Source organism: Sycon ciliatum, chromosome 12 (genome assembly GCF_964019385.1).
Source record: "Sycon ciliatum chromosome 12, ocSycCili1.1, whole genome shotgun sequence".
In the NCBI taxonomy this organism is placed as follows: Eukaryota; Metazoa; Porifera; class Calcarea; order Leucosolenida; family Sycettidae; genus Sycon; species Sycon ciliatum.
This window is the reverse complement of record NC_088654.1, coordinates 16,196,198-16,221,027: the sequence shown is the minus strand read 5'-3', so window position 1 is coordinate 16,221,027 and position 24,830 is coordinate 16,196,198. Positions and strand designations below refer to the sequence as shown.

Here is a 24,830-nt window from a genome sequence, read left to right as displayed (position 1 = left end):
GTGCATTGAGCAGGGAGTGGTGGTGATTTACAACAATACACCTTGAAGCAGCCGAGCCTGTTGCCTTGGCAACAGACCCAACGTTAAAGTAAAGGGGGCTTATGTGTACCCACGAACCGGACTAGCTGGCGCGCACGCACGCACACAACACACACACACACACACAAACACACACACACCATTGGACCATTGGACGCCCATCGCCGGAGGCGATGATAGCGATGCTACAGCAGAAGCCATAGCAGCTTGTGCTGGGATTGCACCATTCAACAGCTTGCAAGGCTGTAGAACTGACCGCCACTATTCAGCCTGGTCTACACCACACAGCTACACGCACACTCACACACACACACACACACACACACACACACACACACACACACACACACACACACACACACACACACACACACACACACACACACACACACACACACACACACACACACCAAGTCCACGTAATGTGACATGTACAAATTAATGTAAAATGGATCAACGGTTCAACACTCAAGGTGATGGATACACGGTCTCAAAGCAAACTGTATGCAACGGCTTTCCTTCCACAGTCATGCAGAGTTCTTCGAAAGTCTGAGCCCGCTTGTTTAGATTATCCAAACAAAGGCATCAGGAAAATAGAAGCCCGTGACGTTTACTGAATTCAGGGCGCAAGCAGGGTGCAAGTGTCCTGAAGCCCAGCGGCATGTCAACAGCACTAATGCACACACGGGTTACGTTTGAGTAGCAATGGTGAAAAGCGATGGCCGACACACTGTGCTTCAATCCACGGTCGACGACGGACGCTAGCTGAGCACATCAAATGGGATGTATGCATCCATTTCCCGCCGTTCGGTGTGGCGGGGCAAGTATACTACAACCGTACACACCTATAATACCAGCTCTGCATAACAGGTCATCAGCTTTGTACGGTTATACACATAAATGTACTGGAATGGGTTGTACCTGCCAAAAATGGGGTAATTTGCCCCGCAAACAGGTGACGACCATCTTCGATGCATACCTCCCATAGGCATTACACCGGCAAGGGGAGGAACTCGACGCTGTTCTCATACTGGCCATTGCCCCTGCTGCCGCCGATACACACGTAGTGGCCTGCGTGGTAAACAACAGCTGGCCGGCGCCTGGCAATGGTCAAGGGAGGGTTCATCGCCCACTGAGCCGCTGCCTGGCCCATCACGCACACGTCTCGGGATAGAAGGCTGAACGCGCTTCTCGACGTGATGGCCATGCGCGCGCACTTCTTGGCCTCTGATCTCCCCTTGCGCGGCCGCGAGGATTTCTTCTGAGTGACGACCTGCACTCCACCAACGGTCATCAGTTGATTGTCTTGATACACAGCGGAGCATAGAGCAGTTGGCGTTGGCGAAAGAGCGGCGAATCGTTCTGCAGCAAACGGGAAAGAGACACAGACACTCGGGGCTGACGTATTGGACGTATCGAAGTTTAGGAGACGGAGAGATACCGGTAGTCGCCTTTCCTGGATGCGACGGCTTCAACATTTAACAGCACATTACTAAAGCTAGATTCATAAAAAAAGGTTTGGAAAGAACAGTTTGAAGAGCTCCACGACAGCCTTCTAGGATCCCGAAGGCACACAGATATGTAGCCATAAGATTAAATCCCCACCTCCACACACATATACACTGGAGAGGTTATATTCGATGTAGCTTTGGGTGAAGCGCCAAAGTTTGCGTTGAAAATAGCGTTCAAACGTTGCATTCGATGTGAGTTGACTGCAGCTCACGTTCCAACTTGATGTTAGAAGATATTCTGACGTGACATTTCACGATTCTCCGAAAGTAACACACACACACACACACACACACACACACACACACTCTCTCTCTCTCTCTCTCTCACACACACACAAACACATGTTAAAGAGTTCAGAAGAATAGGCCAACTTTAGCTACAGGCTGAGAAAGAGAAACGAGACAGCCTGCCCAGTCATACTACCGTGCTCAGCCCGGTGCGCCGTACGAGATTGCAGCAGAACAACACAATGGCTCACCAAAGTACCGATGATGCCAAAGCACAGCAGTACCACCGTATTTCCCCGATTGTAAGTCGCACCTTTTTACACTAAACTTCAAGGGCAAAGAATCGAGTGTGACTTCTTACTTATGTGAATGCATTGGTTCGGACGTGAGAATGGGCTGCGACTTGTAATCAATTGCGACTTATAATCGGGGAAATACGTTATCCGAGATGGCAGAGTCAACAACACCTGAACAGACAGGCATAGTGCGTTGCTGATCTCATGCCCGCACTCCACTAAGTCAAGTGTATGTACTGTATGGGAAACTCGGGCTAAGCGAGTCTCACGCAAAGGGTGAATTATACTTGTATTTCAAATGACCAAGATGGTACTCTACCCAGTCAGAAGTTTAGGTTTCACTGGCCCCAATGCTACGTAGCGCTTGGGGTGAGTTGACCGGCACAATTGGACTTTGTTTGGGCAGCACCACGGCTAATCTGAGTTAATGACAGCAGTCAACAACATGCTACCGCTACCTACCGGAACTCCAGCACTCGGTCGGGGTTGCCGACGCTGGCTGATTTTCCTCGCAAGTCCTGTCGGTCGCCGTGTCCAACTGGTCAGGTTGAGCATCAGACCTGCAAGACCAGACCAGACAGAGGACAATGGTAAACGTTTGACCAAGACAGTGGTACGCCCATACCACATACATTAAAAACTGTGACTAACGACCACCCCTTTCGGGCCAAAGAAAGTGGTCTTTAGTGGCAGGTGGTCCTTAGTTAGAGGTATGCAACGTACAATCATAATATATGTGAGTGTGAGACCGTCCGTGCCTGGCCAAGTGGTCTGTAGAACCTGGCTGGTCGCTAGTCACGGTGGTCTTTAGTAAAAGGTTTTACTGTGTCTTGTAACTGTGGTACTGGCGAGAGAAATACAAAATTGTGATTCAAATAGCACCGGGCGCTACACAGTCCTACAGTACTGTTGGGCGCCGAAGAACTAGGGGGTGGGGGTGTCAGGGTTCTAGTATAGCCCGTTCTTATCTTTAGCGAACACAGCGGTTTCATTCTTATTCGATGGTACAGTCTTACATGTACATGTATGCAGAGTTATACGTCTGAGTGTACATTATAGTGTACATTACGCTTCCCATTCTTATCTGCAAAAATCCAGCCCCCCCCCCCCCCCCCCCCCTAATAATATTGGTGAAATTCTAGCCTGGCCGTTCTTCCGCACCCGACTGTACTGTAGCAATACACAGTCATATTGTGCTGTGTACTCGAACGCGGCACCACGATATTAATGAGGTTGGGTTTCTTCTGGCCAGAACTGTAGTCGAGAGGGACTGCGGCCCGCTACATAATTGGTGGCAGTGGTGGTTCAATTTTATAATTGCTAGATTCGAACCCACCTAGTATCTGTATTGCATTGATGGCAGCGGCGCTACAGAATGGATGGCAGTGGTAAATTGTTTTATTGGTGTAACCGGTACCAGCATGGCCCAACCTGATGCGTCAGTCGTCGCTACTCCTTCGCCCGCCACGTCTCCCCCTAGCCCGAAATGATGACGGACAGCGTCTCTACCGATCAAGCTCCATGTCCAACGTAAGCTAATTCCCGATATGGCATTTTAATTCCTGTCTTCCTTCAGTCTTCCTGTTCTCTTCAGTCTTCCTTTATGCGAGTGTGTGAATCCAGTTTAGTTAGGTAGGCGTCCGATCATGGTGAGCCACGGTCTATCTAGCTAACCTGGGACGATGTGTGTGACAATGCCCCTTATAATGTATTCAGTTCGGTTTTGAACTGCTAATGTGCTGGCAGGTTGTCCCAGGGTTGTGCAGCAAGAGTGCTGTGGTTTTCACGTCCTATTTGGAGGACGGTTCTTTCCCCTTTTGACCCCGTGAGATCGTGTGAACCTGGTGTGCTGCTACTTTATGATTTTATCAGTTCATTTCTTCTGTCTACTCCAAACGTTATCATTTCCGATATTATTTTGCCATATTCCGGTTGAGGCTCTACCAGTAATGATTCGCTATCTACTAAAATGTTCCATATTCGTACAACCTCTTAGTCCTATGATCTGCTGCTGGGCTTCAGCCAGTACTTCAATGTCAGTTGTCCTCATTGTGTCCGGATATCAACTGAGGCTGTTCACGAATACATACCTGTATATGCAAGTTATCCATTCTGCCTATCTCCTATCGTCAAGGTTATTCCGACGCGATCATGCATGCCGCCAGTGTCTACTAATCTCAGTCGATTGCCGGAGTCCGGCTATCAACTAATCTAAACTCGACCAGTCTAGTCTGCGCATCTCCATGATCTTCTATCAGTGTTCGTCACTTCCTATTCTGCTACTCGTACTCTAATCACGAGGACGTGATTGTGTTTAAAGAAGGAAGGTGTAGCGTTGGCACGCTAGTAACTTACACAGCTGCAGCGTGAATCACTTTCAATGTATTGGTCACGCGTGTTACACCGCACCCGTACTCCGCACTTGCAACTCTGCACCAGATACCGTGCTTGCAGATCCATGACATGGCTAGTAACTAGTCTCACTGCACTGCATTCAATGTTTCATATTGACCTTAGAAATACAGTGTACTACTCTAGACCTTTTGCTGCACTTTCAACCGCCTCTTTCAACCGCCTCTTTTACGCCCAGTTTTTTGAAAAATAGAACGCCAATACTAAAAAAAACAAAACGATCGAGTGCAAAATTTCGAATACTCGCTCGTTTGAAATTTTCGAACGAATACTCCAATATTCGAACTAATCGTTTCACCCCTAGTGGGTGTGGGCGTGTGTGTGTTTGTGTGTGTCACTGTGTGTGTGGGTGGGTGTGTGTCACTGTGTGCGTCTGCAGCAGTGGGCTGTGCTCCTAAACGCTGCGTTCAGAGCAGGCTTAGCAACAAGGTAGTGCTTTTAAATTGCTCAGCCTTGCATGCAGCTAAATGTAACATTCACATCATTCGCCTGTGGTCATCAAAGGCCAATGAAGGTTTTGGCTTACGAGTTGATAGTGAATGCTTGTGTGTAACTGAGTGGCAGATGAATGAACTCAGTGAATATTTCTAGATGATTCGCACTCATACCTGCTGGGCTCGTGAAAGGTGACACGCACTACGTCAAAGTTGCTCTGCTGAACACGCAGCTTTGCCGTGAATCCTCCAAACAGCAGCAACGCGTCGTCGACCCATACTGGACACGCTCCAGCCACTGCTAACGGCAGGTTCCTGACGCCAGTGACGTGAGAGAAGTCAACCAGTGAGCACCACTCTGACTCATCGTCCCCGGTGGTCTGCAGAACGGCAGAAGATAACAACATTACCGGTATGAAGAGTTACGAGTTACTGTAATTTCACAAATTTTTGGTGTATTTCGAATTCGGTACTTTCGGTGCATCTGTTTCATACCTAAAATTTCAATACACCGATCAAACACTAACACATACAATCCAATAGGGAACTGTTTCTCTGTAACCAAAATTGCTGTTCACCTATCCTGACCTTTTGCCCTCATACCGAAAATATGAGCACCTAACATGTCTGAAGTTAGAGTATCAACATGGTCTCAATAATTGACTCAGTATACTGCCTCCTCATACTACTTGTTATACCATTGCATACCTCATGAGGGAAATTTTGCCGAAACATTGTAATAACTGATTGATAAGCGAGTTCGATAGTGTTGCAGGCTGAATGGCAAAGAGTGGGCCTGCCTCTAAAACCACTTCCTGTGAATGAAGCTGCAGGAAGCCTCACCACTGCTACTATCCGTATTACACTGACATTAAAATATCAACAGACACACAACCCTGGTAGTGCAGTAGCCTTAGATTCAGGCAGCCACAACGCCTCTCCATGGGAAAACAATCTCGGATTGTGAATCAAGGAAACTTCGCTCGGTTGCCTGAGAACCGTGAATTACCCTGAAAATCTGAGTTACGACACAGCTTCCTTAGTCTTTACTACACTCATACCTCAGACTGGGCACTGCCCGCAACTCCGAATCACATACATTTTGATGACGAAAGGCCATAGATATGGCATGTGACGTCACTACTTCCACAAGAAGTGACAAAAGAGTAGTAATATTTCCACTGAAACTCGCCCAAAGTGTGCCCGGTAGACCGAAGTGCCTGTAACTTTGGGGTCCGGATAACCAAGGTATGAGTGTACATGGAAAGCACTGTCCTATACGAGCATTGCTCACTCTTCGGGCAGTGTAACACTTGCATACGTTAATCCTCAAATACACACAAGAGTTACAGAGCATAGCCTACGAGATGCCTGTAGTGATGTATTACACATGTATAGTATACGCAGGCGAGTAGCCCGCATGCGGCACGGAGGGCACGTGCACCCTCCAAAGGTTTCGACCGAGTTCAGCATGCATAATGCACATCATGAATATGTACCAGCCATCCTATACACATGCGGCCGTGTACCCCCTCTAAAAGGCAGACCAGCTACACCCCTGAGTAAGCGCATGCATGCATGCAGTACAGCGAAGAGCAGAGCTTGAAGACGAAGCCTCTACAATGGCTACCTCCTGACTTGTGTTGGTGCAGTGTTGTCAATCTACACTGCTCTGTGACTGGTGCGATAGAGCTCTAGTCATCTGTGCGGTGAGCACTCTATCAGCGCGACTCAGATCTCTTTTATTTAAAGAGCAAAACATCAAATAGAACACCAAGGGTAACACGCGATCCCATGTTGAAAGGATTATGGTCTTGAAAACACACACACAAACACACACGTACACACGCACATGCACGCGTGCACACACAAACACACAAACACACACACACACACACACACACACACACACACACACACACACACTGTAAGCCAATCTTTCTGGAAGTCTCAACGCCCTGCACCGGCACACAAATCCTTTGCAAGCACCACATGCAATGCAGCCGTATAGTAACATGATACTTTCTCCGGCGCTGTACAGTAAAACCAAGGCAGATAAAGAAGATTGTGCAACTCCGGATCACTTCTGCACAATCTGCAGATACCCCGGCGGAATTTTTTGTTGACGTCACCTTTTTTTCAGAAAAACGCGCATTTTGCCGCAGATCAGTGTGAAAGCACGTGCTGGGCACCGACCTTGTAATGTAAAGCCCGGCCAATTGCACGAGGCAAAGCTTTCCAAAAGACTCGCAGCGCGTGCGTCGTCAAAAACATTCCGCCAACAAAAAATTCCGCCGCGGGCCAGCCCATCTCAGAGTTGTACACTCTTGTTTATCTACTCTTGGTAAAACCTGTCAAGGCGACCACTCCGATAAGGCGATCACCTGTCCAAAATGACCACTGAAACAACGACTAATGGATGCTATTTGCAGTCGAATGACCCTGGATAAGGAGACCACCTGTACACGAGGACCACGTTTTGAAGGTCCCTTGAGCGGTCGCCTTAGACAGGTTTCTCTGTCCTCGGAACTTCCATACGTCAAGGCACTCACAGACCCACCGGAACCGGTCAGGTTAGCACTGAACCAACTTTGTGGCGACCAACACAGGTTTACAGCTAAGTAGGGTATATGTCCCCATACTATACAAACATACACATATTATACACAAAGTGTGGAAGACTATGGTACGACTGGACCAATTGAAAACTGCTTCCGGCTGTCCTGACTCACCTTTTCTCCTTGATGCGCTACGTGGCTTGAGATAATCCATCTGTGGTCTGTCAAGCGGTACGCAACAAGCAGACCGACGGTCTTGCGTCCATCCCATCCGCCAGCCATGATCACCGTCTCATCACGCACCGTCAGCGCAGAGTCGTAAATCTGCCACGGCACGACAGTCTCGAAGACCCAACTTCCACGAGATGTCCGCTCGGCACAGTCGTTGGCCGGATCCTCTGTGATCACGCTGTTAGCTTGTTCCTCCCTGTCAGGATGTTGGCGCTCATCTCTCTGCTCTCCCGCTGCGCAGGGAGATGACTTAGGTGATTGAGAATCGATGGTGGAGTGATGACCCGCTGACGTATCCAATGGAGGCGAACTGTTCATTGAACCTGATGCAGCTTCATACTTGTGGATCTCGCATACAGTGTCGGTAACAAAGAGATGTGGAAAGGGCTGGAGATACTGCTCTGCCAGCGTATCGTCCATGTGAGCCAGCAGTACAAGGTGTGTTTCGGTCGCCGCCAATCCCAGCACGGCATGGATACATGCGGGCAGCATGCACTGGATCCATCTCGACGGCAAGGCGTCGTCCACGTCACTCTTGAACAGCACCGGGCAGCCTGCCGTGCCACTCGCTACGTAGATACGCCCTTGCCAAGTGCACGCGTAGCTAGGCTGTCCGGCAACGCACGGCAGTGGTTCACCCCTGTTCCATGTGCTCTGTAGAAATGAGAAGCATGGCAATACATATGCACACAGAACAAGCTGTTTAGCCGACAACAAGTTAATATATTTATACCGAGGGTAGCAACAAGTAACTCACCAACCAGCAATCCAACACGCATACGCACACGTACATACACATACACCCCATCCCCTCTACACACACGCACAAACAAACTTTAATCAAGATTTGCTCCGTGATCTTGGGAGATAATGCTATCATTTAGATATTCACATCTTTTCACTACCATGCATTGTGATTGCATTGAAACAGCATGGTCATAGCTTGCGATCAAACTATTTCTTACACGCGGTGTCCCGAGTATTGGGAGTCCACTCAAACCGGTAAAATACAGTGCGTCCAAATTACAAGCCCACGGTAGAATACATCTCGCTAGTAAAGTGATGGCAACTGAAATCCAACCCCGCCTCGGTGCGCTCACACTGCCACAGCCCAGCACCGGCGTGTACACTACCAAGTAGAGACCGCTGGAATCGGTTCTGTTTTCGAGCACAAAAATCAGCCGCTGGATTTCAGTTGCCACTGCTGTGCATATAATCCTGCACGTACAGTGAAACCTGTGACTAACCACCGGCCCTTGGGGCCAGAGAAAGCGGTCTTTAGTGGCAGGTGGTCTTTAGTTAGAGGTTTGCACAGAACCACCATATCTGAATGTAAGATCGTCCGTCCGTGTCTGACGAAGTGGTCTGTAGGACCAGGCTGGTCGCTAGTCGCGGTGGTCTTTAGTTACAGGTGGTCTTTAGTTACAGGTGGTCTTTAGTTACAGGTGGTCTTTAGTTACAGGTGGTCTTTAGTTTCAGGTTTTACTGTATGTCTTACCTGTGAGTGGTCGTTGAGTTTGGCTTGCATCCTGTCAACACGATTAGACAGGTTATCCAGTGTGGCACTGAGGTTCTTCTCCAGCAGCGACAGCCTGTGCAGTTCATCCACACCAGAAGCGTTGGGCGCTTCGGTGCCGGCAGGAGTTCTGCTGCTCTCTGGCAATGCAGTGCTGGGAGTGACTGGGTGAGCGAGTGCACCCGGCTGTGCGCCGGAATAGCGGCTGCTCGAGAGCTGCGGTGACTGTCGCTCAGACTTCACCGATGCCTTGCTGCTGGAGGCGTTGTCATCAGCAATAGGCCAATCACCACTTGGCCTGCCACTGGCGTCCTCACCGGCAGTAGACTGGTCGTCGCTAGGTTTGCCATTTGCCACGGCGCCTTTCCCCTGCTCGATGATAACCGGCGCATCATCGGTAGTGGGAGCATCATCGTTCCTTGCGGTGTATTCGACAGCGACAGTTTCACTCATGGTGGCAGTGACCTCTATAGCAGCATCAGTCTGGTCCGTATTTGCAATCTTGATGTTTGCTGTGGAGTCAGTCGTCGTCACTGAAAGCTCAGTGGTCATTATTGTGACCTGAGTGATTGGTGAAGACTCGTGAGCTGTGTTAGCATTATCGGTGGTGGCGGCATCACCTGTACCCACATCAGTAAGGTCAGCACCCAGCACAGCTCCGTTGGCAGGGGAATTCCCAGTTCCTGCAGCGTGGTCCACAGTGGCAGCCTGATATACAGGGGTAACTTCCTCGGCGGCGGTGGAAGCAGCGCCTGTGTCTGTAGCAGCCTGCAGAGCTCTGTTTGCGGACGAATTTCCGTCAGCAGCAGCCTCACCTGTACTGGCAGATGGATCCGCAGCAGCAGTCTCATCAGCCCCATTCATGGCACTCGCCTCATTGGCCTTCACAGCCAAATCGCTAGCAGTAGTGCCATTGGCATTAGCCGTCTGGTCGCTTGTGACAGACTCAGCAGTAGTGTCAGCCACACGGTTAGAGCCAGTCTCATCTGTAATGTCGGCCACGCTGGTTGGCATAGCCTTGTCACCAGTGGGAGATTCGATAGTAGCAACAGCTTCCTCAATGGTGGCGGCCCCATCGGTGGTCAGCGATCCGTTGCTGGTGACTGCTTCTTCAGCAGTGCTACCCTCACCTCCTGTCGCACATGCATTGGTAGTTCTGGTTGTTACTGCCTGCCCCGCAGCGAGTTTGTTTTCTAGGGCAGCCGCATCAAAACAAGCAGCAGGTGCATCGGTAGCGATAGCTGTATCACTTGTGCCTTGCCTCGAAGTGGTTTTCTCATCAGCATTGGAAGCCCCGGTGGCTGAATTGTGTTCAGCCTCACCTCTAACCATTCTTTCAGCACTGGGAGTTTTCCCGGTCGTAGCATATGTCTTGTTGGCAGCAACTTCCCCGTCAAGAGCAATTGCCTCGTCTTTAGCAGCTGCAGCCTTGTTTGTAGCCGCTGCCTCCTTAGCAGTAGCTGCTTCCTCGGCAGAAGCTACCTCATCAGTTGTAGCTGTCTTGCTGGTAGCAACTCCATCATTGGTGCCCACTGCCTCGTCGGTAGTAGCTGCTTCGTCGGCGGTACTTGCTTTGTCAGTGGGAACTGCTTCATCAGTGTCACCTGTTCCATCGGTAGCCAAAACCTTGTTGGGTGCAACTGCCTCGTCTGTATCAGCTTCTTTGACGGTAGTGACTACTTGAACGGAATCCGCTACCCCGTTAGTAGCAACCGTATCATTGGTAGTAACCGTTTCGTCGGTAGGAGCTTCCTTGTTCCTTGCCCCATCTGTAGTAGCTACATCATCTGTAGACTCTGTTGAGGTCTTGGTAAGGGCTTGAACGCCACTCACAGCATCAGCAGAGGAATAACCCGTGCAGATATCGTCAGGAGCTCCACCATCTGCAGAGTCACCGTCGGCAGAGGCAGCACCTCCCACAACACCGTCTGCTGCTGTGCCCGCAGTACCGGCAACATCAGCATTGGAACCATTGCTAGCAGCAGTTTCGTTGCCGGCATTCTCATTAGTGGCATTTTCAGCGGCAACCCCATCAGCGCTGGCATCACCAGTATCGGCAAAATCGACAGCTGGACTGCTAGCGGAGGCAACAGCTGCTATGACACCGCTGGCCACTACACCATCAGCGTTGATGCCATCAGCACTGACACCATTGTGAGCAGCATCACCATTGGCATTGGAATCGCTTTCGTTGGCTTCACTTGCGACGGTAGTATCATCAGTAATACTGTCGGTTTTAGCACCATCAGCACTGGCTCCCCCGCCACCGCCAATATTGGCAGTGGCACTGGCTGCAGAGGCAATGTCCGCACTGGCAGCGTTGCCAGTAGTATCGTCGATGGTGGCACAATCGGCGTTGATGCTCTCAGAAGCAGTAGTTGTACCATCGGCATCGCCAACGATGCTGACGGCACCATTGGCGGCAGCAGCAACTCCCTTGTCAGCGGCACCGCTACTACTGGCATCCTCACCATCAGCACTGGCTCCGTCGGTAGCAGTGTCGTCGGTATCGACAACGTTGCTAGGAGCACCTTTGCCATCGGCCCCATCGGTAGTGGCACTGTTGACTTCGGCACCATCAGCTTCTGCATCGTCGGCAGACAAAATTCTTGCAGAGGCACTGTTTGTAGCGCTATCGCCGGCATTGGCATAATCAGTAATAGTATATTTGTCGTCGGCATCATCGGTGATGGCACTATCGGCTTTGGCACCACCGGCGCAGATAGGGTCTTCAGCGGCACCTTTGGCAGAATTATCGTCGGCATCGGTACTGTTGGTAGGGGTACCTTCGGCGGAAGCATCATCGGCAAAGCTACTATCACCGCCAGTGCCAACCACAGAGGCAACGTCTGCAGCGGCACCATTCACAGCCGTATCGTCAGCATCGACATTTTTCGTAAGGTCATCCTTTGCAGAAGCGTCACCGGCAACGGCATTATCGCCTTCGGTATCTTCCGTGGCGGCAACGTCTGCAGCGACACCAGTTGAGGCAGCGTCACGGGTGGCAACATCGTCAATAGTAGCATCGTCACCAGCATCACCAGCAGCGTTGGCAGCAGCACCGGGGGCGGCAGCAGAACCACCTGTAGCGATCTTGTCCGTACTAGCATCGTCACTGGCAGCAGCAGCAGCAGCAGCAGCACCATCATCATTGTCGGCAGTAGCAGCACCATCATTATTGACCGCAGCAGCACAGTCAGCAGCAGAATCACCTGTAGAGACATCATCCATACTAGCAGCTTTGGCAGCCGTGGCACCATTAGCATTGACACCAGCAGCACCCTCAGTGGTGGCAGCAGCACTGTCGGCAGCAGCACTGTCGGCAGCAGCAGCACCTGTAGCGACAGCATTCGCAGTAGCATGATAGGCAGCAGCAGCACCATCAGCGTCGGCACCATTGTCACTGGCATTATCCGCATTGGCAAAGTCTGCACCGGCACCATTTGCAGCAGCACACGTCCTAGCAGCATCATTGTTAGAAGCACCAGCAGCGCTGGCAGCAGCATCACTAGTATTACCAGTAGCGGCATAGTAAATGTCGGAAACATCTCCACTGGCACCGGTGCCGGTGGAATGAGCAACGTCTTCAGGGGCACTGTCATCAGCAGCACCACTTCCGGCGATACTAGTGTCCACTGAAATAACACCTCCCGCGTTATTAGCATCACTTGCTGAAGTAGCATCACTAGCGGTCGTAGCATCATCAACAGCACCTTTTGTAGCGGCAGTATCAGTGGAGTAACCATTGGCATTGGTGTTATCAGTTCCGTCGGTTTTGGTCATAGCTACAGCACCGTCAGTAGCGGCATGATCATTGTTGATTGCAGGAGAAACATGATCCTTACTGGCGACAGCACGTCCGTCGATGGAATCACCGTCTGGCGCTGGGTCACATTCATGTACGTCAGTAGATGTTTCAGAAGCAGACAGGGTGAATGCATTTCGTGTGACAACCTCCACGGCTTGCGACGACATCAGGGTTGGGAACGAGTCCAGGCCATCCTCATCGGCAGCCTGTGGAACGGCCGAACTTTCTTCTCCAGTTTCACCCTTTGCTGCTTCTCTGGTGTCCGTGCTCAGCGGCAAAGTCCGCTCGCAGCCACCGTCCGCGTTTTCTTCCGTGAATGCCGGAACTAGGGGAGTGACAGTGATCTGCTGCAGCATCTGTGGCACTTGGATGGGTGCTCTTGTTTTCCCTAGCATGTTGTTCATATCATCGCGCATCGTCCTGGCCAGAGAACGAGCCAGCAACAGCTGATCCTGTACCTTTGTAACATCGTCCCGGCTGACGGTCGGCTGAAACCAAGAGCTCGGAAACAGGCGAGGATTAGTCGCCGGCACTTCGCTAGCGTTATCCGAATTGCGAGATTCGGACGCACAGCTGTTGTTGGGTGCGGTGTTATCCATGCACGTACTGTTATTTATCGCCACGGACTGGTCTAATGTTATACCCGAGGCTGGTTGATCCTCCGGCTTTTTTGCCGCTTGCTCATCCTCGTTTGAAATCGAGGCATGCAATGATTCTGCACCAATGTTCTCGCTAGCCATTGTCGTCGGAGTTTCCGGTGAGCTCTGCGCATGGGAAACAGTACACGAGCCAGGGATTGCTTCGTCCGCAGGTGTGCTTTGGAGTACGGCAGTGCCCGGCTTGCTTAAAGGCACCTCACTAGCTGGCGCATCAGTCGGCGACTGCTCTACAGACTCCTGGTCAATGTATCCAGTCATGTCACCCTCATGCTCTCCTTCTTGTTGAGTGTCTGAACTCATTGAGCCGGCAGCGGTTTCCTGCGAATCGGTGGAGCCTTCAGGCGATCCCCTTGCTTCAAACTCTTGGTCGATCTGTCCACCGCTCTGTCCTGCTGAACGTGCGGGAATGTCAACATCGACGCTGTCCGAGGGTTCCTTGCCGTTGGGCGTCTTGGAATGTCTATGCTCTGGTTCGGAGCTCTCGGCAGCCGAGTCGGCCAGTTCCGGCACTTCTGTCACCACCTCGTTGCTCTGCTGTCGTTCTCTTATCTCCTGTTGCCGAGGCAGGTTTTCCTGTGCTGCTGGGCAATCTTCGGCAGAAAAATCATCACGTTCTTCAGGCATGCTATGCACAGTTTCCACAGTCGGCGACGGCTGCGTGACAGAATTTGCCGCCGTGGCAACCCCCTCCTCCTGTGCGCTATCCTCTGTGACACCGCCAGTACGATCAGCCCCGGATGGCTCCTCAAGCGCGCCTCCGACGCCCGGAGACCCATCGCTATCCTGTGTGCTGCCAACGAGAGAGTCGGCCTCTACAGGCTCTGAATTTTCTTGCGTCACGGATTGACTCGCATCGGTGGGGACGTCCTGGGCACCATCGCTGTCATGTTCCAATGTACTGGCAGCACAATCGTCCACAATCTCACGACGTGGGTCCTGGTCATCATCGACAACAATTGGTGACGGCGGCTTGGGATACCGCGTTCCTCCGCTTGCTCGGTACTGCTCGCCGAGTCGGATCTCCTGAAGTTTCGTGACGAGATCCGCGGCCGCCGGCCGTGCTTTCTCCTTGCGCTCCAGGCACTGGCGTACAAGCTGAACGAACGCAGCGCTGGGGCACTGCTCCTCGAGCTGTTTCAGCTGCCCTTGCCGGTTTCTGTGCTGCTCGTCCGCCCACATGTCACACCCGGTGCTGCCCGGTCGCCATAGAAACAGCTCGCCGATGAAAGACGGTTCCTGTGCCAACGACGCACTCAGCAGCACGGCGCCTAACGAGTACACGTCAGACGGCGCATCTACATGTGTGGGCAAGCTACCGGCCTTTTGACGTGCCCCACCGCCACCGCGGAGCGGCGGGTCAACGGTCTCTGGTGCGGCGAATCCAAACGAGCTCGGGTAACGCTTCAGCCGACGGGCAATCCGTGAAAGTCGGTGGTGAAACGTTCGCTGCTCCACGTGCCCACCCAATTTGGCCACAGGCTGATCGTCGCGTGGGTCCTCCGTGAACAGCACACAGCGGTTTGTCACTGCTCGGTGTACGTAGGCATTGGAGTGCATGTGACTGAGTGCATATGCAACGTCATGTGCAACGTCCACCAGCACTGTCCATGCTACGCTGCCAGAGCTTTGCACGGCTTCGTACAGGGACATGCCCATGCGCTCCACCACCAAACCTGGAGGGTTGTCCGCGCCTGCTGCGTCACCGGTCACGTCCGATACACCGTAGTAGTGGATCAGCGAGGGATGGGGCGGCAGACTGCTCCAGTGCTGCAGCGCAAACGACAGCGACTTGACGAACGGCCGATGTCCGTGAACGTCAGGTATGAGGAATATCGGATGGCCGCGCTTCACAGCAACGCTGCGCGGGGCACGTACCAGTTTACGACTCAAGTTGATGGAGGCTGCCTCCTCGTCTGCATTGTCATTAGCGGTAGATTCCGGCTGCTCCGCATTTTCACCACCATTCCCTTCCGCCAAACCAACCCAACCAGCGTAAACACTACAGAAAGCACCACTGCCAAGCAAATTTTGAGAATCGACGCTAACTTCTTTCACGATCCGCTGGTCTGGGAACATCCGAATTTCCTCGGTATCCGAATCGAAGTCGCCATCATCACCCGCGCTACCTTTGGTGCCTGATGCCATTGCTGGTCGGGGATAATACGAATTAATACAGGCCCTAGTGCCAATTGGACTTCGGAGAGACGGGAAAAAACAGCGGAAGAAGATGTCAAAAAAAGGAATGAAAGAGAATCATGAAAATACTTTGACGATCATTGCGGCTGCTGTTCTCCTCGCGCATCAGGTCATTCAGGATTTCACGACCCTGAACTGGCTATGATCATACATGTACTGTATCAGTGTATGCTGAAGTGTTCGTTGAAGGGCAGTAACAGTACTAACACTAACACACTCTCTGACTTACACTGTGCATCGACGTCTTGACTTTAGTACTCTTTACTGACGACTGCCAGTACATGATTGTACTGGCTATGCGTAGATCTACTGACAGTGACAGTCCGTTGTATCGATGATCCTGGACCTGGGGATCAGCCTCCAGTGGAGTGGAGTGGAGGTTCCACTCCACTCCACTCCACTGGAGGCTCCAGTGCAGTGCAAGTGGAGCCTTGGACTTTGAAAAGTTGGAGGCTCATTGACATTGTACAGACTGTCATCAGTGCTGCTCAATGAAATCCAGTCCCGTCACTCGAGTTAGCGCCTTGCATCATTTCGAAGACCAGTGTTCGCAGGTCTAGGGCTGCGCAACGCCCTGCGCGTACTTGAGTGACGCTGTGACTGGATTTCATTGAGCAGCACATGCCATCACTCCATCACCTCCATCACGGCATCAGTCCAGTTTTGTCCAGGCCATATCCATGAAATCCATGGCATGGTATATACTAGTATCCGGGTGTGATCGACAACGAGCCTCCAACACTCGAACTCCGACCGTCGACGTCCTGGAGCTAGCAGTGGAGGCTGAAAGAAAAAGCCTGAACTAGGCTGAAGGCAGAACATGCGTGGTACATGTACACTACAAATTACAATCATTATTGTACAGTCATGTCATGACGTCATGTAGATCTGAAGTCAACCATGTAGACCTACACGTACACCATGTACACGTACACTACATCAAGTACATGTACATTGTACAATAATGCAATAACTCTTACATGACAACCTGGAGGCTCGAGTCCCCTGGACAACCTGCCTCCCTTGATTTGGACTGGGGTTTTTTCTTGCCTTGAACCATAATCCCTGGACACCATTTATTGCAGAGAATGGCTGTGAACATAAAGAAGGGCTATCCAGCGCTTTGAGGTGACAGAACTTCAGAAGTGGTTACCACAGCGCACTGAGAATAGCGCTGCTGTACTGGAGCCTTGGAGAGTTGGAGAGTTGGAGGCCGAAGTCTGAACGGTCACCTCGCTTTTTCTTTTGCCTCCACAGCAGTAGATCTACTACTGACTGTAGTACATGATGATTGTAGACTACATGTAGTACCGATATCACGTGTACCATGGTGTACCGTATGTAGAGTCTACACCGGCCATGGTACGAGTACACCAAGACTAAAAAAGGCAAGACTAGATCATATTATTACTAATATTAGAGTTGAGTACGAGTCTTGACCCATGCCATGGCATTGCGCATGCAGTCTTTGGAGTTGGGTAGATTTACACCATTGGCATTGACCATGTTGACGGTGACTGACTGTGACGATTCTTTTGGAGGCCGGGCCGGGCTGTTGACTGTTGTGTGCATGTGGGGGGACTGAGTCCTGCGTTGGGGGAATCCCCAGCCTCCAGCTGGGCGCTGCCACTGGCACTGGCGCTGCCACTGGAGAGTGCTAGTGCCGTAGTGGAGTCGTGGAGAGTGCTACGATGTAGTGGAGGCTGAGCTGCTGGCGCTAGGACGAGTGGAGGCTGAGCATGAGCTGCAGGCGCTAGACTAGGCCAGGCGCAGGTCGATCATCGACCTCTTTTTACTTCTCTTGAACAACAGTCTACAACTTACAAGTACAACAAGTCAATCGCGAATAACGGCACAGCCTTCACTGCGCCTTCAGACTTCAAACCTGGTGCCTTGGTAGCTTGTCGACTATTAGACTACAGTCTAATGTACTTTCAATCTCGCGTATAACGACAACTACTGTAGCCCGGCCATAGCGACACTTTTTTTCATTCCTGAACGAGCGTCGTTGTTCACAGTCATGTTGACTGTATATTGTCACCTATGCCTGGCCCCTATGCCATGGGGATTGAGCGCGCCTCCGCTCTGGCTTGGCTGAGCACTCTTTCTGGTCAGTGTCCACGACCAGCGGAAGAACCCCAACAAAAGTACAATGTAGTTCCACGAGGCTCTCGTGAAAAGATCTATGCTCGTGAAAAGATCCACATGTATGTGCTCATCACACACTCAGAGTCAAAATGGAGCACTCTGACTTTCCGATCATGACCATGGTGGACAGGCTGAGGGTGACTGCTCGTTGTACTTCACCTCGTTTCGTTCCCTTGCTGTTACTCGACTCTCTAGCTCTTGGCATGCAGTCTTGCTTGTAGCTGTACTTGCTGTGTTTGCTTGCAGTAAAAAAAGAAGAAGCAGAAAAGACTACAGTCCATTCCCTATACGTGTGCACTGTTATTACATGCTCCCATCATACGACTGTGTACAAATACAAGGCAATTTTTTCTGAGTGAATGCACGCTTGCTTGCTGCTCCTTTTAAAGGGGAAGTTAAGGCAAAAATTAAAATTTCACCAGTTGTAGTCTTCCACTTCGGGTTCCTACTTGAATCCCAATCGAACTCGCGCACTTCCACCGAAACTGGGTGACTGCGCCCTACTAGATGGGGATTTGTATGCAAAATGTCACTAAAAGCGCCATTTCGTTCTTATAAAAGCACGAATGACCGCGATTGGTCCATATGTTGTAGTCTTTTGGACGCTGAGTCGACTGGTTTTGGTCCGAAAAGGCTGCGATGCAGCGTTCCTCCTTTATTCCCAATCGAACATGGTTGAACAACCGGTCACGTGCTCCTGGGTGCCCAAATCACCTGGTCACCGCGCCAGCAAGCGACAACTTTCACACCAAGGTTCAACTCGAGTGACAGGACTGCACCCAAAAAAGGTCAAACAGGCTAGTAAGTTGTACCCTGCACAGGCTGCAGGCACGGTGACCATTGGTGACCAGGTGACTGGCGTACGCAGGAGCACGTGACCGCTTGTTCAACCATGTTCGATTGGGAATAAAGGAGGAACGCTGCATCGCAGCCTTTTCGGACCAAAACCAGTCGACGCAGCGTCCAAAAGACTACAACATATGGGCCAATCGCGGTCATCCGTGCTTTTATAAGAACGAAATGGCGCTTTTAGTGACATTTTGCATACAAATCCCCATCTAGTAGGGCGCAGTCACCCAGTTTCGGTGGAAGTGCGCGAGTTCGATTGGGATTCAAGTAGGAAGGGAGCGTCTCAGCTTCCTCGGACCAAGACCATTCGACTCAGCATCCCGAAGACTACAACTGGTGAAATTTTAATTTTTGCCTTAACTTCCCCTTTAAAAGAAACCGGATCAAAATCTGTCCAAATTTCAGAGAGAAAATGGAAAATTGATTTTTTTAGCTCGCTTTGCTGCCTGATTTCCGTGCATTTTCTTGCGCCGCTGCTTTGTCTTTGAAGAAGTCATGAACCTTATTACATGTCAGGTGACCGTTTCCAGGTCTACAGCCAATCAGCGACCAGATAGAGCGGGCAATAATTCTCCATACAAGCCCGCTCAGGCGGTCCAATATTACACGATATTGCCCGGCATTTGACCCCATACGCACTGTACACATACACATACAAATCGTACACGCGTACACTTCCGCACCCACCCACCCCCCCCCCCCCCCGCACCCCGGGTCCTTTCACTTCTGCACCACTTCACCACTGCACATACCAACAAAGCAAACCACACCACCAAAAAGGTTTCATTGTTACTTGTGGTGTGAAGGAGCACTGACGATGGCTGAGGAAGAAGGACTTCTGTCTGACCTTCCTGACGATGTGTCTCAAATATTGGACGTACACCCGGATGTCCTGACCAAGATGCTAGCTGACTTGGACGGTGAACCAATCAACCAAGTTCAAGCTACCAGCGTCGTTCGAGTTGAGACAGAACATGGTGTCCGTGAACGAGCTGTCAACTCACGATTTGTGCGAGTGAGCGAGCAAGATGTTGAGAAGATGCTGTGGGAACAGGAAAACAAAAACACAAAGAATTCAACGAAGAATTGGCTGAAAGTGTTTAGTGACTATCTTGTGGCAGAGAAGAAACAGTGTGATCTGAAGTCAGTTTCCGCTTCACATCTAGCTAGCATTTTGAAGTTTGCGTATGTTTCGCTCAAAACACAGAAAGGCGCCCCTTATGCGAAGTCAAGCTTAGTGTCGTTTAGAAACGCTATCCAACGAGAGCTAAACAATCACAAGCGTAACATCAACATCATAACCGGCATCGAGTTCGTAGAGTGCAACAGAGTGTTTGCTGCCTACATCAAGAAGCTGAAATCTGACGGTGACCTGAAAGCGGTCAGTCACAAGCCCCCCATCAGTGAAGAAGACAACACAAGATTGGACAAGTACTTCACAGACTCCACCAATGATCCGCTTAGGCTTTCGAGATTCATTTGGTTTGTTGTGACCAAGCATTTCTGTATGAGAGGTCGGGAAAGCCAATCAAGTCTGTGCATAGAGGACTTCGAAACTGTCAAGTCTGACTGCACAACAACCTACATCCGGATGACCACTGCCCACAAAGAAAAAAATCACCAGGGTTCCCTTACCTCCGCTGACGAAGTGTCCGATGGTAGGATCGTGGACAGCTTTCAAGTGAGTGCGTTCAACTTGTATATCTCCAAGCTAACGAAGGGCACAGGAGAGAAAACAAGATTGTTCCAGCAAGTGTCAGCAGCAACCCGTCAGAGAGATACGTGGTACAATGGCAAGCCCCTGGGCAAGAACACCCTCGGGTCCATGATGACTCAAATATCAGAAGCCGCTGGACTAACCGTAAAGTACACGAACCACTCGGTGAGAGCCAGCTGCATCACTGAGCTTCTTCGACAGGGTCTAGCACCGTCCACTGTTATGGGCATTTCGAAGCACAGATCCAGCGCCAGTCTTGCGTCTTATGATATGACCAGCCATCTGAAGAGGACAAGCTACACGCAGCAGCACTACTGGGTCAACGTTCATGTGCAAAGCGAGCATCATCATCAGCATCCATTGCATCTTCAACGCCTCCGGCTAAGCGAGCACGCCAAGCCACTCCTTCCATCCAGGATGATGACGGGGATGATGATCTTGATCTGATCCTGTCTCAGGCGTCCCAGAAAGAGCTGGATGAACTCGAATGCCACCAGGAAATGCCTGCAGCAATGCCTTCAGCTTTCAAGACGTGCACTTTCAACAACTGCACAATCAACTTTGTGAAGAAATAAAAAGCTTCGATGTGTTTGTTGTAATTTGAACTACAAGTAGAAGTGTGAGCTGAGGCAAGCGAGTGAGTACACATGGCCAGTCTCATGTTTGTGGTGCATGCATTTAGAAAAGCGATCCTGTCAGCTTTTCTATTATTGTGTTCACATGGCAGAAAAAACGACATCGCTATGCTACGTAAGTTTCTACGTAAGGTGCTCGGTATTTCACTTAGGCTACGTAAGATTCTACGTAAGGTGCTCGGTATAAAAGATCTACCAACGCGTGGTAGCCGCGTGCTGTGCACGTGCACGGCAGACATTGTGTACGTGTTGCAGTGCAGTCCGTTTTCGGATGTGCATGCGCGAGGCCCTACCTTCTTTGGAACTGTTTCTTGCATGAGCTGTTTCGGATATTTCGTGTCCTGGCTTATTTCGCTTCGGCTCCGCTGAGACCTCCTTTCAAGGAATATTACTCAACGACAGGTGAGTTCACCAGTTCCCTTTGATTCATTTGCTTGTTTTGACTCTTTCATTTACGAAAAGTGTGCTGATTTTAGGTGGAATACAATAAATAATTGAAAAGCTGACAGGATCTCTTTTCTAAATTTAGCTTTTCTGCTGTCGAGGTCTTCTTTTACGGAATACTCAATGACAGGTGATCTCTGAGGTGACCAGTTTCCTTCGATTCATTTGCTTATGCTCACCCTTTCATTTACGGAAACGTGTGCTGATTTTATTCGGATTTAGATCCATTCGTATCTCTTTGCCCTTGCCAACAGTGCGAAGAACGCGAATTCACCTTCTTGACGGTAAGGCTTATGTTGCTGTTGAGGCTAAGATGTGTTGTCGAAATACTCATGTTCATTGTACATTGGTACGTTACAAGTAAGGCACTGGTCACGACTGCTTCCGGCATTCCGTGCTCCGATCATAGGATAGAATCTGAATTTTGCAGTGGCATAGCATCGTTGGCAGTTCCCAATCTGGAGGGAATGGTTCAAGGACGCATTGGCCGAGTATGCAAAATAAATTCGCATATCAGGGAAAATCTCCGTTTATATGGAGAGGTTCATGCATTCAGTGACTTGTTTGCTTCATACGAAACAAGCCAATGGGTGCAGTCTCGTCTCGTGAAAATCTCGTACAATTGGATTTGTTTACTCGAGTCAGGGCTGTTTGATTTGTGAGTAGCGGCGAGATTGCACTGCCCCAAATAAAGTTGCGTGCCGGCAAGAGCAAGAATTACGATCTGCAATCTGTTTGTAGTACCTGCAAGAATGTGCTGTACATGTATCGTATTTTCTGTTGTTGTTTCAGTTGCCGTCATGTTGCTAAAGAAAGGTTCAGTGACTCATTTGTTTCATACAAGACGAGTCAATGGTTTGGTCTGGCTTAGAATCTTTCGCTGTAGAAGAAATCTATTCGTGTCTCTATTGGAGAAATAATTGTATTCACTCGTTATAAAATAGAGTTCAAACTCACAGAAAAAATACCATCGGTCCCTTGATGTTCGTCCTAAAGAGGTTTGACTGGATATCATTCATACTCCCCCGAAGTCGTGTAACATTTTATTATTATGGAGTGCCTTGTTTATCTCTCAGTACCTCCAACCATTATATCCTTGCACCTTACATGTATATACTCAGGATCAGTGTAGTTGTTGGAACGAGGTGTTGGACTCAACAATGTATTTGTTTACATTTTAATACATGTTTATTGTTCCTACTTTGCTGTGTTGTTTTAGACAATCGTGGACTTGTAACACTTTGAAGTCATTGAACTACTTCCAAAAGTTGTATCGACATCAACAGGATTACGATTTCAGTACAATATGATGCCGGATGACCTTATCACGACACCCCATGACTACAATTATAAACACAGAATCAACAAAACATCTGCGGCACGCACCTGGTTACAATTCTCAAGTAAATGTGATTTAGGGTGTGGACATCTGAATTTTCTGAAAGACCAAGACAATTTATGACATGAAATTCGGCCACAGCAACATTCACAGAATGACCTGCGTATAAAAAAGTATCACCGCCACTGCACTACCCATATGATTCCCCTGCAGAAGAACATGAATATACAGTGTAGTGCCATTTTCTGCAAGAAAATGCTTGCACATCAATGCGTATAATACGGTTTTGAATTTGATATGATGCACGTGTAGAGGCGCTACATGTAGGCCATCGTTTAGGGCATTCCATTGGTGACACAATTATTATATAATAATATCCTTAGCTAAAAAAACAAAAGAAATTATAGCAATAAAAACTGCTTTATGGCAGTTTTCTAAAAAAAAGTTATTGTGTTCTAGTCCATGGACCCCGTCTAAAAAGTAAGAAATTAACGAAATGGGATAGCCGAAAATTAAAATTTCACACAAAACCTCACAATAATCACAACACTTGAGGATCTTAGTTAAAAAAATACTGCTTTCAACACTTGTTTAGTCTGACCTGAGTCCATCTTGGTCTGACACTTCAAGGGTGACTTGTAGGAGTACTGCACCAACATGCATGAATAGGAAAGAGGACCACGAGGGTAAAAGGTCTTCTCGCTTTTCATCCTGTGTGTGATTATTGTGAGGTTTTGTGTGAAATTTTAATTTTCGGCTATCCCATTTCGTTAATTTCTTACTTTTTAGACGGGGTCCATGGACTAGAACACAATAACTTTTTTTTAGAAAACTGCCATAAAGCAGTTTTTATTGCTATAATGGTGTTTGGCCTACGGTGCCGGTGATGAATAGGGAGGTTCCGGAGTACGATTTTTCGTGTCAAAATCCGTAGAGGCGCTACGGATTTTTTATACGTCGTTTTCGAGCAGTGAAATGTTCCGGAGTACGGAACTTATGAGTTTGCCGTCTTTGCCTAGGTTACGATCCCAAACACGTCACATTCCCGCGCTATGCCTTTTTATTTTGAAAATTTTTACCGAAATCAAAACTTCCCGCGGAAAATCCATGTTTCTTGTACCAAATTTGTACGCGAAAAATCTTTCTGCACCCGATGACGGAAAATCTCCATACGAAACATGGTTCGTGTGAAAGCCAGTCCACACGGATTCTCCGTGCCGAAAAATCGTATGGAGCACGCCTGGAAAAAATCCGTAGCGCCCACACGGATTTTGGCACGGAAAATCGTACCCCGGAACCTCTCTAATGTCGCATACAAACTTATCAGAATACGGATACATGTATCACCAAGGGAGGGAGGGAGGGGGGGGGGGGGGGGCATGTACTCTTGATATCACGGGGGGTACTCTTGGGAGGTTATGTACTCTTGCCAATATGAATGACAGTGTACGGTGATTGGATCAACTAACATGGGAAGTACGTGCGCATGTAATTCCAGTTGGATACATGTGCCTCGTAGTTTTTCGAGTACTGATCCCGAATTCCACGTGTGAAGGCAGTGTACGTTGTTGAGTACATCAAATTCGGGATGTATGCATGTAATAAATGTGTTATTAGCCTCGTAGTACGGGCAATACCGGCTACGATATCTGCCCTCACGGCTGACGCCGTTCGGGCAGATATCGGCCGGTATTGCCCTGATACTCGGCTAATAACACAATACTAGAGAGGTTAAGTTTCACGTAAAAGTCTTACGTCCGTGAACTTTTAGGTCAAAAGGGAGGTTCTGCTCTACGTGTTGGGAACGCGA

The 24,830-nt window shown here is 49.6% G+C and overlaps 2 protein-coding genes across 2 annotated transcripts; one reads left to right on the top strand and one right to left on the bottom strand.

Annotated features, from left to right (window-relative positions):
• Positions 1-464: 464 nt before the first annotated feature.
• Positions 465-15,974, bottom strand: LOC135828852 (serine-rich adhesin for platelets-like). Its single transcript, XM_065341281.1, has 5 exons — positions 9,208-15,974; positions 7,653-8,363; positions 5,095-5,300; positions 2,537-2,634; positions 465-1,401 (listed from the first exon to the last, which is right to left on the bottom strand). Exons 1-5 carry the CDS (start codon positions 15,835-15,837, stop codon positions 1,031-1,033), a joined length of 8,016 nt encoding a protein of 2,671 aa, XP_065197353.1. The 5' UTR covers positions 15,838-15,974; the 3' UTR covers positions 465-1,030.
• Positions 15,975-19,702: 3,728 nt separating this feature from the next.
• Positions 19,703-21,049, top strand: LOC135828031 (uncharacterized). The gene has a single exon (XM_065340466.1). The coding sequence runs from the start codon at positions 19,703-19,705 to the stop codon at positions 21,047-21,049; it is 1,347 nt and encodes a 448-aa protein (XP_065196538.1).
• The last annotated feature ends 3,781 nt before the right edge of the window (positions 21,050-24,830 follow it).